Genomic DNA, 21,294 nt, shown 5'->3' with positions numbered 1-21,294 from the left:
GGCTGAGCCACAAATAGAGTGGCATCACTAAAGTGTAGGAGTCTTGCTGCATGAGATGGGGGGGGGGTTGGTTCCTTCTTAGAATCCATATTTAAGCTTGGCTTTGAAAGGGGCTAATAGCTTGAATTCTGTTGACGTGAGAATATTTAGTTTTATATGCTGCCAAAGAAACCTTTTGCAAGAGGAAAATCTTGAAATAAATTAAAGCCCATACAGGAAATTCCACTGAACTGTACAATTTTTTTTAAAAAGGCATCCAAATTGTAGTGTAACTTTTCTATGAAGGGAAAATTAATTTCTCAAAAATAGATGAGAGTTCCAAAAGCAGTTTGCTTTGTTCACTTTTGTAAAGTTGTCAAGTCAGCCAACAAACCGACAGAAAAATAAATTTAAAAAATCAAATACTAAGTCCTACATACTGAAGAAGTGAGCCAAGCTAAAATATTAGGGAGGCTGGCAGCACATTAGCATACAACCTTAAGTTTCAGTGCATGGCCTTAATAATCTTTTCTAACACCATGGGAGGAAGGGAGGAGTTATGGAGACATTCAAAATGGGAATGTACAATCCACTTTTTATCTAGCCAAGATCACAGAGGACTTATATAATTCAATACATAACATATTAAGTTCTCAAGTTAAGGTATTTCATGCAGCTAGGAGCTTATTATGGACTCCAATTCTATTAGGCAGAATTTCAGGACATACCCTACCGAAATGCCAATGGATTCAGAGTATAAGCTTATGCCAAATAAGGGTACAATCTTAAATTTGTCATGATCTCTGTCCATACACAAACACTAGAGAGACCCCCCACCCAGAGATACAGGGCACAGAAGTTTCTTTACCCTCTAATTACAGACCAGGTTTGGGGGGGGGGGGGGGGAGAAGCAGAAATACTTCAAAACTTTCCTGTGCTAAACTGGTCAGCAATACTATAATCTTTCATAACCAGGTGATAACCCATTTCATATTCTGCATGGCTTGTTGACACAGCACCCAAAATAGGTTTAGAATGCATTATCTACACAGACTTGGTAAACCTTGTTAAAGTAAGCCATGATGCCTGATGGTATACTATCTACCCTGAATGAAAGAACAGTGACCAAATGTAAGTATATGTATCTTTCCCCACTCTGTCAAAATCTGTAGGTTCAAATTGGGTCCAGAAGGTTCTCATTTTTAAAGCTTTTGTGTAGGATCCCCAGTTTATCTACTTTTTGTCAAGGTCAAAGGGACAAGTGCTAGAAATTGACAAGAGAAGGAAAGCAATGCAGATTTTAGACTAAGATCATACTTATCCTTATCATACTGAAAAGATGAAGCAGCCACAAGTAATCAAGTTCAGTCTAATAGAAATAGTCACATACTTGTAGTTACCTCTATGCCCCTCTTTTTTTCTTTTCTTTTTTTAAAAAAAGATCAGTCTATTTCCTATTACACTGTCACAGTATGCTCCTGCCAATATTCCACTCAGGCCCAAGTATTCTGCACAAATTAGTGCTCAGGCTTTAGAAGCAGCAGGAACACATAAAACCATTGCTTGCAAGCTCTCCTTAATTTCACTTGCAGCAAAACATTAGTTAACCTATAGCAGCAACATCACTGGGCGACATTGGTTAGGCTACTAGCTGAACCACTCAATCCATTTTCACTCTTCTGTAGCGTTTTCACAGCTGTTGGCACCTGCAGTCCTGTTGTCACTGTGAGACCACCACACCAGACCTAGAAAATTAAGGCCAATATTTGAAATATGACTATTCATCCCTGCATGCATTTCCACAAAGTAATGTGAAGCACACGCCATGTTAGAATACATCACATCTTAACATAACACAACAGAAACAATGGAGGAAATCCACATACATTCTAAAGCAGAAGTCTCCAATCATTGGTTGCCAGTGGAGCACCAGATCAGATTCAAGGTTTTGGTGCTTACCTTTAAAGCCCTTTACGGTCGAGGACCTACATACCTCTAGGACCACCTCTCCAGATATGTCCCCCGAAGGGCATTAAGATCAGCAGATAAGAATCTTCTGTTGGTTCCCAGCCCCAAGGATATCCAGCTGACCTCTACCAGGGCCAGGGTCTTTTCGGCCCTGGCCCAGCCTGGTGGAACTCCCTGCTGAATGACATCCATGCCCTGTCTGACCTGTTAAAAGTTTCACAGGGCATGTAAGGCAGAGATATTCCACCAGGCCTTTGGTTGAGGTCAGCGACGGTTCCTTACATCTGCCGATCACCTCACATAACTGAATGCTAGATATGCCATCTTGTTCTTAAAATGTTTTCAAATACTTATGTTTGAATGTTTCTAATATTGATTTTTTATGGTTTTAATTGTTTTTATAATGAATTGAATTCCGTTGTAAACCACCCTGAGCCCCACGTAAGCAGGGAAGATCGGTCAAGAAATCTAACGGAATAAATAAATAAATAAATAAATCTTGTTGAGCCTGTGGGTGCTTCTATAATTTTAAGAACATGGAATGGCCGCCACCAGAAAATGGCTGCCATGGAGGGTTGGGGCCAACCAGAATATGCTGGCAAGCTACAAGTCAAGCACTGTCCTACTACAAAGTCAGTCGGTTCTGGGTTCTCCTCCTTTAATGAGGACAGATCAAGATGGGTAGCCATGTTAGTCTGTCTATAACAGTAGAAAAGAGCAAGAGACCAGGAGCACTTAAAGACTAACAAAATATGTGGCAGGCTCATACCTTCCCACATATTTTGTTAGTCTTTAAGGTGCTACTGGACTCTTGCTCTTTTCTACTCCTTTAAGGTGCAGGGAAGCCAGGGCTGACTATGCTTTGGGGAAGAAGCAAATGGGCACCAAGAACTCACGGGTGGGCAGCATGATGCCTACAGTGCCATACTGGAGATCACTGTTCAAGAGCAAATGCAACATGCTTTACATCTGATGATTCTGTATATTTGTTCTGTAATTTTGTAGGGATGCTGAGAATCCACAACTCTTTTCACAGAATACCGATTTTCTTAGGGGTAGGAATAAAATAACTGATTTTGTAGTGAGGGTGGCCAGAGCTAGAAGGAAATTTCAAGCTAGTAAATATCTGGTTGGAGTTCAAACAAGCAATTTAGCTTGAAGTTTCTGCCTGCTTAAAATACTGTGCCTGAAATCTTAGAGAAATTGCTCATTCCTGTGCACACTAATCAGACAGATAATGCTGGCATACTAGGGAATCAGTGTCTAAATTCTGCATCCTTGAATACTTGTTTTGAGTCAATGAGTGCTTATTCAAACAAAAGAAACTTATGCGCCACCATTTTGAAAGGAAAGAATCAAACCAGTTTTTCACTGTCATTTTCACTGAGAAAAGTGATGGATAAAATGTGCAAGCTTTTGGCCTCTTCAGTTTTCAAGTTACCTTTTAAGCATTATTAACATAAAGTGGCATGGACCAAGTTCTAGAGCCTTCTTAAAATATTAACTTCATCAAGATTAAGATGATAAATTAAACTTCACAGACAAAAAAGTATCCAGGAGTGTTACACAGGACTTGCTTTGAGAGTTTCTTCAAATGTGAATAGCACACATAGCTCAGTAATAAGCAGATCTAGGTCTCAGAATGTTTAAGGACATGGAAATCTGCAGTATATCCACTTCCTTTTAATACTTGCTTTTAAGGAATAACTGACTGCGCTGAGGTATCACAATAAACTGGCTTGATCAAATCCCAGTTTGCTGCCTAGCACCCAACTAGGATTCCAAATGAAAGGTTTCTAGTTGGCACTTTAGTAAATCACCTTTAATAGTCACTTGAGTCACCTGACCACAGAGGATGCCCTGCCTACTGGGCACGAAGCCAACAGACCAGGGTTTGTCATTTCTGGTCAACCAGAGTTAGTTGCACAAACCAAAGTTCACATGACTGAAACTAACCAAGTTGATGTGTACATCCTCAAGTCCTGCACCCCAGGGAAGTCAAGTTATACAATCTAAATTATGCAAATACTTCCACAAACAAGACTTAATAGCTTGGTTTTTAAAAATGAAAGTGGGTCTTTTAAGAGCTTGAACTGTGCCCATTCCCAACCTCAATGGTTTGCCTGCCCTCTCAAACAACTGCTCCACTGACAAAGAACTATATCCCAAAATAACTATGACATTAGGTTGGCAATCTTTTCTATATTCTGATAATGATTATACTTAATAGCATAATTCAACAATACAGAAATAGCCCTGTAAAGTGAGATGTGTGAAAAGGTAAAAAAGGAGGTACTAACCATGAAGCCTGGTAATAGTGGTTGGGTAAATTTTGTTTTGAAGGTATACAACAGTTGCTTTGAGCTTGCATTATAGAATGAAAGCTGACCTAGAGAGAGAAAGGAAGGTTAACATTTTAAGAATGTTACTTTACAGATTTTTGCCTTTTCAAGACTACACATTCTATATGTTTGGATTTATTATTTATGAACTAAGAAATGTAAGCCCTACAATGGAATATTTTATGACAGCCACTGTAGCCAAAAGAAAAGTGTGTAGCAGAGAAAAGCAAGAACATTGCTTGAAATATATGGGACGAATTCCTAAATTAGCTTTCAGTAATTATTTTGTTGAAACAAACAACAGGTCAGCTGAGTCCTCCCTCCTACTTCCAACAATAGCTGACCATATGGCCAGAGCTTACAAACAAGACAATTGAGATAGACATTCTGATATGACCTCAGCATCTGGTAAACAGAACTATGCTTCCTCTGAATTAAGCTCTTCACTGTCACGACTGATCAACAGTAATGACCTATCCACCTTGCAGCAATTAATTCCATAACCTGATTAGGTGTTACACATACATATCCTAAAGCCCTAAAATCTTCAGTCAATTTCACTGACTGGTCCTAGTATCAAATACAAAAAGCACATTTCTATTCACTCTCTATACTGTTCTCAATGGCAAGATAACAAGGAAAATGTAGTACAGCCTAGTTAGCACCAGCCAGGGCTGTATCACTAGCCATTGTTCTGGCAACCTAATTCAATCAAACTAGGTTTACCTAATCTCTAGGGTCTATATCTGAAATGGTTTAAAAGTGTTTAGGACATTGAGCTTTAAAAACTTCACAGCAGTACCCTAATCTATCCCAAGTTACAGCTTAGTACATCTAATAGCTTTACTTTGTTTCTGTTATCATGCTGGGACTATTATCCTTGTATACTTCTTGGCAGCTATTTTTCAGCAAATCCTATCGGAGGAATTATGGAATGTATAGCTGATGTGAAGAGCATCAAGAACAGCTACTCAAAGGATTAACATTTCAGGGGTGGAGAGACACCTCTCTCAGACATTTAGGTTTAACTTTGGTTAAAACTTAAGACATTGCAGCACTAGAAGAAACAAGATTAACCCAAGTACCCAAGTCCATCTTCCCTCCGTACAATGTTCTCCCCTTTCTCTGAAAAGGCATTCAGAAGTTAATCCATTGCAACATTTCCAAAATTTGTTCATGGCAATACATTATTTCCATTCTCTCAATAAATATTTTTATAGACTAAAAGTTACCTCCATCAAAGTCACAGTAGACTCCTATCCTGTCTGGAACTACAACATCTAGTACCTTTGCTTTATTATTGTGTTTGGCTGCAAAAGTTGTCTGAAGCCAGTTATTGATGTGCACACACCAGCTTGTATTAGTTTTGCCCAGCTGGTCAAATTTCCCCAAATTTTTATACGTCACTCCCATGCTATAGGATTTACAGTCTTTCTGGGCTTTCACTTCCCAGTAGTGCTGTCCACTCTCAATAGCAGTGTCTCCTGTAACAAAACACAGAAATTTCTCTTAACTCTAAATACGTTTTGGTTGCTTTGAGGTGAAGGCTACACAAAAAGAGACATGTGGCAGTGGAAAGTGCTGTCAAGTTGCAGTCAACGTATGACGATCCTGTAGGGTGTTTCAAGGCAAGAGACATTCAGAGGTGGTTTGCCATGGCCTGCTTCTGCATAGCCATCGTTGACCTCCTTCGTGGTCTCCCATCCAAGGACTAGCCAGGGCCGGTTCTGCTTAGCTTCTGAGATCTGGTGAGAACCAGGTAGCTTGGGCCATCCAGGTCAGGGCGAAGAGATACACAGCTGAGTACAAATGGCAGATGGTGGGCACCAGTGAAAATCCCTGATCTCAGTGCTTACAGCCACTGGACTAAAAAGCCATACCTAGGAAACCTTACCCAGGACTGTATACGATTCCCCAGTAAACCGATCTCTGCTGCCTCTTATCAATGGAGAGCGTGAACTAACAGATGACCGTTTTGGAGATGGAGTTCCACTTCTGTAAAGTGACAAGAAATTACATTATTTGTACTGCTCCACAATATTCAAGTGGTAACGACTACAGCATATGACTACTGAGAACAAGTTAGTTCTGATAAAAATTAAAAATTTTAAGTTGCACACAAGCTCTTATGACCATGCATGGCTCACATGCTGTTAGAGGGCTTTGCTCATCTGGCTATACTAAAGTCTCTAAATATTCAAAACACACACACACACACACACACACAAAGCTACCAAGATAACAGATAAACTACAATAAGACAAGAAGACAAATTTAGATAATTACTGAATACTGTAAAGAATATGGCAGGGCAGGAATGGAGAGTAATTCTGAAAAACTGTACTTTAACAAGCATTTAATAAGCATTAAAAGGAAAACCACAGTCTGATCTGGTTCAATCAGTCAGGCCTCTTCCCAATCCCAACAAGGCATCAATAACTCTCCTTGCCACTGTGGTGTAATATTACAGCTTTTGGCATTACAATGACCATAGTAAGAACACTCAAAGAGGTTTCCGGTAGAAAATCTGAGTACCGTGTAAGTAATTTAGTACCTTTGCCAGGAAAAAGGGTATTTGGCTTATTTACATAAAATAGTTTTAAGTCATAGTTTTACTGCTGTTTTCAGAACAACATGTAATTCTGAACCAGGCCCTAAACTGTGGCTCAAAAATCCACACACTGGGACCAGGGACAGACAAAGGGGATTTTTCAACAAACCTCAAAGAAGCCCTCAGGGAAAATATACACGGTGGTTAAAAAACCCAAAATACAAACTATGTCCGTGGCTTTAACTGATGAATGCCCACCAAGATCTCATGTGACTGTATTCAACAATCTCAATGGCCATTTTAGAGGTTGCTGGGCAACCATCACAATACAGCGGAGCCTTCTAAACCTTGGTTTCTGTCAAAGTTGGAAGGAGAGAATGAAAAAGGTAAAAGACAGAAAGGAGGGTAGGAAGGAAGCAAGGAAACAGCAGAAAGAAAAGGAGAAGTGGGGGAGAACAGAAATAGATGTTGTAGGAGAAAAGGGGAGAGGCTGCCAACAGAGGGATGGAGGAAAAGCTGAAGAACTGGGGATAGCAGCTGATAAACATGGGTTGGTTGGTGGAAGGGAGAAAAGAAAAAGTGCAGGGGGAGGGGGGGGATGCAAGGGGAAATGAGATATCCTCCCTTGTGAAATCCTTTTATGGCTCTTGAAATATTTGACTACACAGCTTTGACAGGTGCTTTTGTTCAAGTTAAATGTAACTTTAGTTACTTACCAAAAGGAAAAAAAGAAATAAGTGAAAGCATGAAAAAAAAGACAGCAAAGCCAAGAAATTAAAGCCAAGAAATTAAAGCATTAATTCAAGGGAAAAGAAATGTATACACAACAGCATTTGATCGTGCTCCAAGACTACCATTGTTCTGAAACCTGCCGCCTTCTGCTTTCTACCCTAAAAGCAACAATAGGTTTGCTGCTACTTTACAAAAAAGTAACATGGGTACTAAAAACACACTGCATGTGGTTCACAGAAAAAGGCACATACTACAACTTTCCAGATTCAGATGTTATTAACCTAGATGCCAACATGCTAATTTTCAGGTAAGTGTGCCAAGATCCCTCCACCAAGACAGACTTTTGTATTCAACAGCCTTTACCAGTATGCATGATAATGTAAACATTCAAAGCTATTTGATCAACTTACATGTTCTCTGTATTGTATCACACTGCTAGTGTTATCATAAACACTTCCCATTTCATTTGTTCAGACCCTTTCTGGGGTCTTTGCATATTGAAGCAACATCACACAGAAGTTCTTTAGACAGTATATATTCATTTTGAAAGTGTGCCTGATTCATGTGAATAGCCAAGAAATCAACTTGGTGAGGAAAAACTCTGTATAAAAAGTTTTAAGGAAACTTAAAAGCTTTCTAATACCTACTCAAAATCAGAAAATTGGGCATTATCATCCCATCATAATGTCCCATGCATCTGAAGAAATGGGATTTAGCATACAAAAACTAATATTGTTCAATAGAGATACCTTTAAAGTGCTGGTTTTGGTTTTTGCATATACCAACCATTACCATAAGTTTACTGACAACTATCTATGCAGTTCTGTATTTTAATGTTAGTGACTTTAATTTTGGCATCTGTTCAAAGCTGTATACTGCCTTGTAAACATTTGCAGAAAGGCAGTTCATTCATATACATGTTGGCAAATTAAGGAATTTACACAGAGTGGAACATTCGTTGACTGGTAAAGGCAGTGGAATTGACGTGTGCTAAGTCTAGACAGCAAGAATTGCAAGAAAACTATTGAAGAATAGTAAGGGTGGAGGCTAAACCCTAGGGCTAAAAAGAGGCATATTATCACCTTGTATTGTTCTTCAGGAGGGTAATCTGGCCACTGTCAGACAAAAATAAGCAGTTAAAAGTGACTAAGGAGAAACATTTGATCTAAAAAGCACTAATTTTGTAATCTTTAAGCCACTTTAAAACTATTTCCTTGCTGACATTTAGCCACAGCATGTCATATACAGTCTCAAAAAACACTTGCTCACAAATAAAATTGGGATTGGAAAGTACTGCACGCAGTAAGCAATCTCTGATAACGTTTGTAGCATTTATCAAACAAATTTTGATTTTAAAAGATGATCTTCATTCAATTTGTGGCCAAATTTATTTTGTGTAACTGGGGGGCATGGATTATCCAAGCCAGCTACTCCAGAGATCAGGACTCTACACTGCTGCCAGGCTTGGAGCCTTGTCCTGCAGAGGACTTTTAAAAAAATCAACACAATCAAGGTATTTCAACAATGAAAACCAGGGAGTGTTCCTCTTAGCAAAAATACATGGTTTCGGGAATGCAAGACCGGCACCGCAGACTGGTGCATCATTTGCTTAGAGATCAAGTACCTTTTACAGGGCCAACCTCAACGTGTGAAAGAATTCAGCTGGAGCTTCACAGAGCTCTTTAAAGAAGCCTATGAAGAATATACTTGCAGTGTAAAATCTGAATAGGCTTCTTTGAATATCAAGGCATAGGTTGATAGTCAAACCACCACACATCCTCCAGCTGTTCTTAAGTGGTGCCAGCAAGCATAATCTGAGAACATTCAATTGTTTCAACCATGATTCTTCTTCACTCCAGCAATGGTCCTTCTGACAACAGACCCTCCTCCACGGCAGCAGAGTTTTATTTTCTTTATTGACTTGAATGAAGGGAAGGCATTATAAGGGAGGAAGGAAATACACCTGTGCTCCACCCCTTTACTCACACCAGACAATGCAATCCCTAGGGTGTAAGATGATAAGTGTGCCCAATACTTCATTTTCATCCTATCCTTCCTCCAAAGAACTTAGCATAGTGAGGCTCTCAAGTCCACCATTTTGCCCAACCACCATCCTGCAGGCAATGTTCCCTCTACGCTGTGGAGTCTTGTGAGCAAATATTCTACTTTGTGAGCTACCAGCATGAAAGTTGTGAGCGAGCGATTTGGCTGCTGCATACATTAGTTTGCTCCGGAGCCATCCTTCCTGAGCCAAGGCAAAAATGTGTGAGCCAGAGGCTAAAAAACAGTGAGCTAGCTCACACTAACTCAGCTTAACGGGAACCCTGCCTGCAGGTAGGTTACGCTGAGATAAAGAGTGACTGGCACACAGTCATCAAGTGAGCTTCATGGTGGAGTGGAAATGAGAACGCAGAACAATTATACCTCTGTGAGTTTTGTGCCTTTTTGACCTAATTTTGTAATCTGACACGTGGGAGCTCACAGCCTGGCCTTTTTCTTTGAAAGCCAGACACTAAAATCCAGAAGTATTCTGGGTTTAAAAGCATATTTAAGGTATCTGAGTGCTACCAGTGTCATTTTTTCTAACACACTCAGAAAAGCCCAGCTTTTCAGATGCAAAAACTGATAAGGGAATTATTCCTTACAGTCAAGAATCAATCCGACAAAGAAATGTTCAATGAATCCTTTGAAAAAGATCTCCCTTCAGGCACCTCCTTCCTCCTGTAGTTGATAGGAAATGCTGCTTTCAAGGAGTGTCTCTTATGCACAAGGCGTGTGACTGAAGCACATAAGGGGTAAGCTTTCGTAATCTTATGAAAAGCAAAGTTACAATACCAGTATTCAGGCTGTGGCCACAGATACTAAATAATCCACTTTTAGTGCGCTTTCCAACTGGATTTTACTGCGTGAACTGGCAAAATCCAGTTGGAAAGTGTATAATCCACTTTTAGTGCGCTTTCCAACTGGATTTTACTGCGTGAACTGGCAAAATCCAGTTGGAAAGTGCATCGAAAGTGGATTATTTAGTGTGTGTGACTAGCCTCAGTAAACCAGGGCCAATTTTTAATGTCGCCATCTAGGTAAACTAGCATTATATTACCTGATTTCCCAAAACTCCCCATTTGTTTACTTCATGAACTGCCTCAATGTTTAGTGTTAAGGAGCTGATGGATTTATCAAGTTTAAGGCAGTACATTTTTAAAGCTTATGTTAACTTCCCACAAAATCCATTATTTGCTTCTCAGGCATAAAAAAGGCAGAGGTACAAGCCAGGTCTAAGTAAACAACAGTTTTCCTTACCTGCCTTTGTTCTCTTTTCCTTTTATTTTGTTCTCCTGGCCTTTGCCTCCTGTAGAATCCCATTCAACGTAGGAATCTTCAACTTTCAAGTTAATATGAGATGAGGAACCGTCCAGATTGAAAATAAGAGCTGATCAAAGATAAGATGTGGATCAAATGGTTATTCATGCCCTTTCCTTTAGTGCAAAGCCTACTTTATGCATAAGCCTAAAACAGAACCTGCTATGACACGTTTTCCATTTTTAACTCAAACAGTTTATAAAATCCGGGCTTGTGGTTTCTTTTTTATCAGATCTGCCTATCTGGCCTCAGAGCTCTGGAGTATCCTGGTAATCACGGGCTTCTCAAGTTATGAATTAGAGATCTATGGCAACCATGTTTCCTCTCAAAACTGAGCAAAGTAAGCATGCCAATCTGTTCAGTAATCAGAGCAGAAGACAATGCAGATTACAAGAAATCACGTACTAGCATGCAGCTGTTCACTGTGAAAGCCAAACATTCAGTAGGAAGATTCAGGTGGGTTGGTCTGAAGCAGCAGGACAAACTTTGAGTCTATCATGATCTTCCCCAATATTAAATTTACTATAAGAGATGTGTTCAGTACATTTTCTAACTTCCATTGCCACAGAAGCTGAATGCCAATGATGTAAGCACCCACACTTTCAGAGGTCAGAGGCGTTCCATGCAGCCAATCAGAACTGAGTCACCGCTGCTCAGTGGAATGTGTTTTTGTCTAAATTTAATCCATCCACTGCCAACTAAGCAGAATAGCTTTGGAAGCTAAACAATAGCTGTCACATTAAACAGACTATTCACATACTGAGGTTTTTTAAAAAGTATTTCAGTGTACAGGCTTTGGAATTTCTCTAGGAAAGGCCAACAAGACACTTGAGGAAAGCAGACCTGGGAAACTGTAAAAGCAAATATCCAGTCATGCAGGAATCCTTCATTACGAGATACAAAATAATTTTAGAGTTCAATTAAAAGTGATCACCTGTGACTCAAGTGAGAATAAGATACTGATACAAGACTGCTTTTGGATGAAAAGCCTGCAAGTTATATCCAAGATACGCAGCAGCCTTCTAACAATACTCAGCTAATGCTAGACCAACACATTTTTCCACAGTAAAGCCAGAGACAGCAGATGCAAACACAGCATAGCAGCCTCCTAAAAATGCACTGCAGAAGTTCTAATCTTGGACGAGTATCATGCGGTGATACATGCGGCTCCAAATGTACAAATCAACCACCACTAAACCAGATTGTGAAAATAGAAGCTGCTACTGGGATAGCTTCCTAGCATTTCATTTTTTTATTCCCTCAAATATAACCCAAAGCTTCATAGATGATTCCAGACTTAACTTGTGCATGGACCTGTCAGATTAAGTTATTATTCTTTAGTATTCTCATATCCAATATGGTCTGGCAAAAATCTGGGCATTTGTAATATGACAAGATGGACACGAGAATGAATCCCTCCTCTAGGAATTCCACTCTCACTTGATTAAATACATAAGTCTTCTTGAGAAAAGTGGACTGTAAGTGCTGCAAAACAGAGGCACGATACTTCACAAGCTACCTGTCCTGCCATCAGCACTTTAGCCACTATAACATAGGGGTTATCTATAATGCAGTTTTACCTTTGGTCTCTAAAGTCACCGGGTCAGAATAGTCTCCTGCCACAGCCTTGTTGCAAGCTCTGACACGGAAGTTCATGTACTTTGAATCAAACCTCAGACCTGGAATAGGGAGAAGTCATCAGACAGATAAGACAGGTAAGCATGCACAAGCTAGATTCCAGTCCAGCAGCACCTTAGAGACCAACAGGATTTTTTTGGGTTTAAGTTTTCAGAGTCAAAGATCCCTTCATCAGACAAACAGAAGATTGCCTAGAATTAAGTAGAACAAGTAATGACAACAGGAGGAACTGGAGGAGGGGGATAAACCATTTGAAAGAGGGGGGGGGATTGTCCACCTCCTCTTCCAGAATGCCATAAACTCTTTGAGGCTTGAACACATAAACTTCCATACTCGTCTTCCCTTCATTTTAAAGGACTCGACTGCTCTCACCTAGAACAATAAGCATGCTCAGTTCTCATCAGACCAGACCACTGGGTTGGAGAGAAGATTTTCTAAAAAAGTATTTACCACTAATATTTTCCTGCACACTCACCTGAATATGAGACATCCCAACCTTGCCTGCAGCCCTTTTTACTGCCTTTGTTATAGAAACTTTAACTTCAAAAAGAAAATGTTTATTCTTGATTGTCTTGGCTGCCCATTAAAAGCATTTCAGAATAGTCATACAAGTCAATTGGACATTTATATACTAGAAATGATTTTGAAGGAATTTGTCATAGGCATTTCATAGGTCAAGTCATCCTAAAGAGGACCCCCACTCCTCAAACATACCTGATAATGTGTATTCTGTGCCCTTAATGTAGTCTATGGACTCCCAGCACCTCTCATCTTTTACTCGAGGAAGTCCATCAAAATTGGTTTTTCTGTATTCTAGTATATAGTGATCAATTTTGTTGTCTTCTTCTGGCATTTGCCATGATATTGTTACAGAGTTGTCAGCTACAAGACAATCTTCTAGAATTATTTCTGGAGCTCTAGGAACTGTTGAAAGAATGACAAAAAACAACCTTGAGAGCACTGATAAACCAGACCACCACTTGTATTGACCATTTCAATCTTACCAAAGATGAATGAAGACTTGGATATAAAAGCCAGACTTTTTTACAAATGGAGTTCACAAAAAATAAAAGTGTACAGTTAACCATCTGATTTCTTATACTCTATTCAACAAATGAGCTCAGAATTAAACTGAACTAGGTTAAGCAAAACTAGCTTCTTAGTGTGTACAGGACTGCAGATTCACAATACCAACAAACACACCAGTTCTGATATATGTAATTTTATCATCAGCTTTCAACTGTGGACTGCTTACAAATACTGTATCTGCCCAGACCACACAATGCAGGAAACCAGAAGCATCACCGGGTACAGCAGGCCCTCAGTGACAAAAGTGTTAATTTATTCATAGCTGCATGACCCAATACAAATACAGTTCTATGGGGGGAGTGGGCAGGGAGAGAATTTCAGTTGAGCTAGGAAGAAAGAGATGGCAGTTAGCTGTGTCAGATGCTAAGGGTTTTAATAGATAGCTTTAGACTGCTAGGGAATTGTTATAGGAACAGAACACCTAATGTATAATCGTTTAGGACTTAGCAAAGGAAAACTATATTCTTTGTGTTAGTTCTTATGTATCAGGCCTTCCTGGATGAAAGCCAATGCAAGTGTTAAATATCAATCACTCTACCTTGTTTAGATGTTTCATACATGTGCATGTTTGGTGTTCTAAAGCAAGTCCTTTACCCAACGAGTGCTCGTGGGCATGGGTTTAATTCATCCAGAGCCTTTTCTGGGCAAACTATATGACATAGGAAGGAGCAGGGCCTTGCACTGGATGGGGAGTCCCATCTGAAGAGGCATCCAGCCTCACACACACCTTTGCTCTTCAGCCCTGGAGCAGATAAGAGACTTAAGTGGCTGCCACCAATGTTCCCTCTAAGCTGTGGAGTCTTGTGAGCAAAAATTCTGCTCTTGTGAGTTACTGGCATTAAAGTTGTGAGTGAGTGATTTCGCTACTACATAAATTAGTTTGTTCTGGAGCCATCTTTCCTTAGCTAAGACAAAAATGTGTGAGCCGGAGGCTAATAAACTGAGCTAGCTCACACTAACTCAGCTTAGAGGGAACACTCCGGCTCACACATGTTGATCTCCGTTCAGGAAGGATGTGGCTCCAGAGCAAACTGATTTATGCAGGAGCCCAATCGCTCGCTCACAACTTTCATGCCGGGAGCACACACAAAGCAGGATTTTTGCTCACAAGTCTCCACAGCTGAGAGGGCGGCATTGGTTCCACCCTGCCCCACCGAAAGCAAAGGGCCGAGTCAGCTGCCCCAAAAGTGCTGCTCTGCTCACCCTCCACCACACCCCCCCTCCCCTGAGCCTCTCTGGAGCCCCTTTTGCAGCCTTGCAAAACACCCCCCCCCACATCGCTGCCCTACGGGGACTGCTGCCTGCACTGAGGAGACCCCACCCCCTTCCCCACTGCACTGCCAACGTCTCGGTTCTCTCTAGGAGTGCAGACTCCTGCCCCCCTTTAACCCCTCCCCCAAGAAGAAGCCCAAGCGGATGGAGCTAGGAACAGGGAGCATCCAGGCCTTTGCACCTCCCGGACTGAAGCCTCCGCCGCCTGCCCTGCAGATCCCCCGTTTGCAGGAGCCGGACTGGGACTCTCTCGGCGCAAAGGCCCGGAGGAGGTGGAAATGCACGACGAGGGGAGGGAGGGGCAGAGGGAGTCGGGAAGGGGGGAACAGAGAGGCTCGGGGCCCATGGGCGGGTGTGAGACAGGCAGCCAGCTGGGAGGTCTCCAGGCCCCACCGGGAGGTTGGCATCAGAGCAGGGCGCCACGGGCCAGCCTCACCTAGGGTGCAGAAACCCCTCAGGCCGGCCCTGGGTAGAGCTGAAAGTAGCTGTGGAAATGTTAGCATTAAAAGCGAGGAGCACAAGAATAAGGTGATCGGTCATCATGCACACTGATTGCATGGAGTAGGACTGGAAAACTGCAAATTTGCTTTTGAGGCTTCCGGTGATGATCAGGGCACACTTCCGGTGATGTCAGGGGTGTGTGGCCTTATGACACACTTCCGGTGATGTCAGGGGGTGTGGCATATGCTAACGAGTTATGCTAATGAGTTCCCCTAGCTCTTTTTCTACTAAACGACCCCTGCCTGATACCCTTCATGTGTAGCTCACCCTCACTTTGGGATAAGCTCCCTCCAAAAGCAGCCGCACTGCTACCCAGCTTCAGGGAGTGAACACTTTCCCTCTTTGTGCAGGATCTTATACACACTCACTCAAGGCTCTGCCTCCTCAACAGTGAATGGTTCCTACTCCTCCCTCCATTTCTCCATGTCCAGTCCTGAGGCATGGAGGGAGGCTGGACAATATAGGCCTGAAGGAGAACTGGAACCAAGGCCAGAAGAAACATTCAATTCCTAGTAAAGTCCTATCCCCCCTAGGGAAGGGGTCTAAGCAGAAAGGTGACTCTGCGGTAGTATCAAAACATGGTACAGGTTTTCCTGGGACATCCCTGCCCCTAAGTACAGCACACCTTCATTCTTACACACATAGAAACACAATACTTCTAATGACTACCTTTACCATTGTAACAGGATTTCCCATTTACATTCCTCATGTAAAATTAAGTCGTAGGAGAATTTGACTAGTTGTATATTGCATCAAAGAACATCACAATGGTAAAGCTTTTATTCTTAATTAGGAAGTCTCAGAGAGAAGCAGCCACAATCAAATTCAAACTTGGTGTCCACAAGTGGAGAGCAAATGACTAATCCTAGCATTATTGGGACAGGGGACAGCAACAACAATGAAGGGATGTCAAAAGTACATGCCAGTGACTCCACACTGAACATCTGTGTTTGACTTGTTTACAAGGGTCAAGTCTAGCTGGAATCATCAAAAGTAGAGAAAGATCTAGAGACAACTCATTTGACTTTCATCAGAATTGCTAAGACCAACTTATTTCCAGTGATCAGTCAGAACTGATATAAAATTTCAGCACTATTCAAAATAACTCCATACCAAGATATTCCAAGCATTTGTCATCCACGAGATGTGAATCAAATTTGATCTCCTGACACTTTGAATTTGCTTCTCAAATACAAAGATTCACTCATGCAGGAGCAAACACAGGCCACCAAAGTGTCATTTGGAAACTGTCTGTGGAAGGCAGCAGTAAGAAGGCTCTTTAAAGACTAGAGCGGCTGACAAGCAAACTAAAATGGGTCCATGCAATTTAACAGGGGGACTTGAGACTTGGTAATAAAAGCCTCTGAATAAAAACATTTGGCACCACTTCACCCTCATTATTGAGTTGGTTGCTTCAGCTAAATTCCTCGCTCTATACATAATATGGTTGAATTACTCTACAGAATATGCTTACCTGGCAAGAACTTGAGAGCTTGGAGCATTTGCCTTTCCTGAGAGAAGTCCACCATCAAGTGTGTCATGTTGTCACTCACTTTGGGTTTCAAAGAGAGACGAAATGCTGGAGCCATTGTAACTCTAAAGAGCAGAAGGCAAAACACATAATTTACCCAAAAAAAGCCAATGGTCTTGCTGCAAACTCATTACATTCATCTAATACTCAATGATCTGTAACACGGATGCTGCCTCAGGAAGCTTTTTAGTCATAACCTCAGTGCCCAGAACTTTGATATTAAGGTGGACATTTCTACTGGTCATACACCACTAGTCACTGTGTAGTAGAAGTCTATCAAAAGTAAATGTAGTAAAGCTGTTTGAAATATTTTGGCAACTTATCACAGCCTTCAGCGTTCCCATCTGTAATACAGACATGAAGGGGGTTGAACTGGATGGGAAGGACAACAGTGATCTTTCTTCCTCATGTGCTAGCCAACAAGGACAATGTATAGAAGAATAAGCTTCTGTTTTTATAACAGATCCATTTCAGAGAACATGAGAAATCAAGCATTATAGTGCCAATATTTTTACATCAGCACTAAGGAATGCAGTAGTAGTGGCGGCATGAGTACCTTTTCTGGGTACCCAAGATGATCTCTCAGAGATTTAAAATCGTGATTCAAATTTTGTTGTTGTTGTTGTTCAGTTGCACAGTTGAGTCCGACTCTTTGCAACCCCATGGACCACATCACACAAGGCCCTCCTGTCTTCTGTCATCCTCTGGAGTTTGCTTAATTTTATGTTCATTGCATTGATAACACTGTCCAATCATCTCATCCTTTGCCGTCCCCGTCTTCTTTGACCTTCAATCTTTCCCAGCATCAGGGTCTTCTCCAGTGAATGCTCCCTCCTCATTTGGTGGCCAAAGTATTTGTGCTTCAGCTTCAGTATCTGGCCTTCCAGGGAACAGTCAAGGTTGATTTCTTTTAGGATTTACTGATTTGATCTCCTTGCAGTCCAAGGGACTCTTCTCAAGAGTCTTCTCCAGCACCGTAATTCGAAAGCATCTATTCTTTGGTGCAATTGCTACTGCATTATTCCAAGTAAGTACAGTTTTCTACTGAGCTATAGAAGCTACACACCCTTAGTCTTGGGTAAATCATTTAACCACAGCACCTGGAGTCCAAGTTATACACCTGAACTTCCATTCTTCACTTGCTTCATATTCAGGCTAATTAAAACCAAGATGATTCAGGTGCTGGCAAGATTTATACTTCCTTTTATTGATCATAAATCAAACAAGCAAGACTATTTTTTTAAAGTGAAGCAAGAAGAATTCAGGAGAAGTAGCTGCTATGCTAAGACTTACAGTACCATAGAACTTGGGTTTTTTTGTTTGTTTTGCTACAGAAGATGAGTGTCGGTTGATCATGAAGTGGTATGTACAAGCCTCACTGAAGTGAGAGGCTGGCCCCAAGTCAACTTAACATTCTGTACTAAACTCAAAGTGGCAGAGAAGGAGGGATGGAGGAAAGCAAGCAACTTCAGAAGAGGGTAAGGTAGATAGGCTCTTGTAGACTCCACCTTCTCATGCAAAACATGCTTCAGAACAACTGCTGCTGGGGAGTCCAATACTAGCACTAGTCTTTCCTGGGCTCAGGCTGAAAGCTTCTCCTCAAAGGCTTCTCAACCATCCTGTGTTGGGGCTGTTCTCTGCAGTTCTTTTCCTAGTTCTCTCCAGCCAGCATCTTAAGGCTGGAGCACACATTCAGAAGCATTCCTACAGAGAGACTAACCAGCTTTTTAGCAGCATGTGACCTATGCTGGGTTTGTGCCTTGTAAAGGCATGCATGCATACCTGGATGGTAGAACTGTATGTCATATTCTAAACACTACAGACCAGGTGCAGATCACTTGCCACTATAGATGGTTTACCAGCATCCCCCTGTTAGCCAGTACCTGCTCTTATTTAAAGTTCCATCCATATATGGCTGCTTCCTTCTGAATATACAAGTGGACATGAAAGTCTGCAAGCTGGGCAGCACAGTACTGCCTTATACAAACTGGGAAAAGACTGCATTCTCTAAGTATTGAGACATGTTCCCAACTACTAATGAAACCCCCTCCAAATAATTTCACTATATGAAGTGTTCAGAATACTAGGCTTTTGCTCATGTGCAGCTTAGCTCACAATGTACCGACTCTTGAGGGGCACGCTGAGCATAATATGCCAAAATAATCAATTTTCAATCATTTCTACTAATAGGAATGCCTTGGCCTGTATAAACAATGAACAAAGCTTAAGCACCTCAAATATTCTGGGATCCCTTTCAATATTCACCCCAGCACAGGAAGAGATTTACAATGTCCCATTTTCAGATTTTTCTAACAACCAGAGTATTTTATGTGCACTACATATCAGCTCTCAAGGTCATGTGGAAGTGTTCCAGTAACTTTCATTTCCCCTGTGCATGAAGTTAATGTTACATATAAAGCCAACCTGAAACTCTAGCATCTGTACTAGAGACTCCTGTGCTACTTCCAAGCTATTTGAAACTGTACCTATGGTAAGAAATACTCCTAGCCCTATTGTCAAACATCTAACCCCACTACTATTTAAGCTGTGCCCACCCTTCTTTCTTACTGTATGAAAATGAAAGCCAATGAACTAGGAAGGAGGAAGCCAGAGTGTTGTGCCTGGTCACCATGCAAAACTCAGTCTTCTGTCAGTCGCATGAAACCTGAGTAAGAACAATCTGAACAGTGACGCCTTAAAACTACAATCCTCAATTTCCTTTAAGAAAAAATTAGAAATAGTTAGAAGCAAGAAGTTTGTACTGTACCTATCTTTGATCTGTCTGGCAGCCTTGAAGCATTTCAGGGAGAAGAAAAAGAAGGTAGTTAATGGTTTCATGCAAATTTCATCTGCAGTAACATGCAAGAAAGTTAAGAGTATGAATCCCACAGACATCCAACTCTGTTCAAAACCAAACCAGAGTTTTCTCATTGAAGATTTGGCCCATAAGCCTGTGTTAATACAAAGTGACAGAAATGCAGTCATAAGCAGTAAAGCATTATATTTCTTCAAGCCCATCCCAATCAATTCCACATGGCTTCTCCTCAAATGTCTGCACTGAGAATCTATATTTGTAATGTAAAAAGAGATCGGCTCAACTCAGGAATATCCCAGTTTACTCTTGCACTAACAATTTAATTAGTGAACATATTTGTGACAGAGTTTGCCATCTGCCTAACACCACTTTTGCTCCATTTTTAGAGCATTTCCCCCCTCAAAAGTTCCTAATTAAAGTACAACTTACAGATGCAGAAAGACATCTTTCACTTAGATCTAGATAGAGTAGAATGCTTGTAAGTTACAAGGTAATGATCAATCCAAAATTACTTTATACTCTGCTGAGCATACTCACAATCCAGAAGTAGGACAGACAGAATTTGTCCAGACCACAGGTCATAATGAATGAACAACACAGAAGTTGAACAAAAAAATTGCACTATTCAATATTTTCTACTGAGGGCTTTTTTTGCCATGCTAGTGCAGCTTTGATCAAATACACCTTTTCCAAGACGTTCCTCTACTCATTAGCAAAAATATGATTTTTTAAAACTTGACCAGAAGTTTCACAAAATCCCACCACCAAAACTGCAATATTCCTAAATGCACAGACTTTTCTACAACAGCAGTGGTGAAATTACCTTGGCCTACAGATAACTTGTATAAAATTCAGTTTGGGGTGAAAGTGTATGATTTGCACTCTGTAAAAATAGCTTAAAAATTGCCTCTTAAAGAAAAGTAAAGCAGCTACAGAACACTGGTTAGCTGTGAAAAGTCAGTTATGTGCAGAAACCATTGAAGTGTTTATGGCTTGGGTAGTGACACAGAAAGGTCTCCCCAACTGGGAATGCAATATTAACTAAAGGAATGGTGTCTAAACAGAAAATGAATTCCTTTGGTGGTATTAAGGGAATGGGGAGAAGAAGCCAGATGGAAAAGGAGAGCAGATGAAAAATGTAGGGTCACAGGATGTTCAATTTCTAGCTATGAAATAATCTGGAATTAATTTCAGATAATATTGGCCTACCTTTTTCACATTAACGCCAAATTAACTTTAAGGGTAGCATGAATGCATTTACTTCCTTCTACCCTCTTCACTCAAAATGCTATGAATACACCTTTGCTTGTTCAAAATTCTCTTTTGTAATCAGAGATGTTAGGCATTGAGTAGAAGTTAAAAGTTTTATTGTTATATCAATGTGGTTTTGTGGCTGCCTGGACATCAACACATGTCTAACGTGGCCTATGCTAACCAGGAGACTAAAGGGAGGTTTAAGAATCTCCTTTCTGGATGTTCAGTTATCAGTAGAATCTTACCTGCCAGAGATTACTCT

The 21,294-nt window shown here is 40.9% G+C and overlaps 1 protein-coding gene across 1 annotated transcript in view; it reads right to left on the bottom strand.

Annotated features, from left to right (window-relative positions):
- Window positions 1-878: 878 nt before the first annotated feature.
- FSD1L (fibronectin type III and SPRY domain containing 1-like) overlaps window positions 879-21,294 on the bottom strand; it is a 35,841-nt gene continuing 15,425 nt past the window's right edge. Inside the window, exons 5-14 of the mRNA XM_015414573.1 lie at window positions 19,731-19,753; window positions 16,907-17,028; window positions 13,285-13,494; window positions 12,513-12,611; window positions 10,873-11,002; window positions 8,655-8,687; window positions 6,184-6,284; window positions 5,522-5,773; window positions 4,248-4,336; window positions 879-1,724 (exon numbers count right to left, since the gene is read on the bottom strand). Of these exons, the coding sequence (XP_015270059.1) occupies window positions 1,602-1,724; window positions 4,248-4,336; window positions 5,522-5,773; window positions 6,184-6,284; window positions 8,655-8,687; window positions 10,873-11,002; window positions 12,513-12,611; window positions 13,285-13,494; window positions 16,907-17,028; window positions 19,731-19,753 (1,182 nt within the window). The 3' untranslated portion in view covers window positions 879-1,601. The remainder of the gene's footprint in view (window positions 1,725-4,247; window positions 4,337-5,521; window positions 5,774-6,183; window positions 6,285-8,654; window positions 8,688-10,872; window positions 11,003-12,512; window positions 12,612-13,284; window positions 13,495-16,906; window positions 17,029-19,730; window positions 19,754-21,294) is intronic.

This window comes from Gekko japonicus, unplaced genomic scaffold (genome assembly GCF_001447785.1).
Source record: "Gekko japonicus isolate JY-2015 unplaced genomic scaffold, Gekko_japonicus_V1.1 scaffold656, whole genome shotgun sequence".
NCBI lineage: Eukaryota > Metazoa > Chordata > Lepidosauria > Squamata > Gekkonidae > Gekko > Gekko japonicus.
The sequence above is the reverse complement of the archived record's forward strand: the minus strand, read 5'-3'. Positions and strand labels throughout refer to the sequence as shown.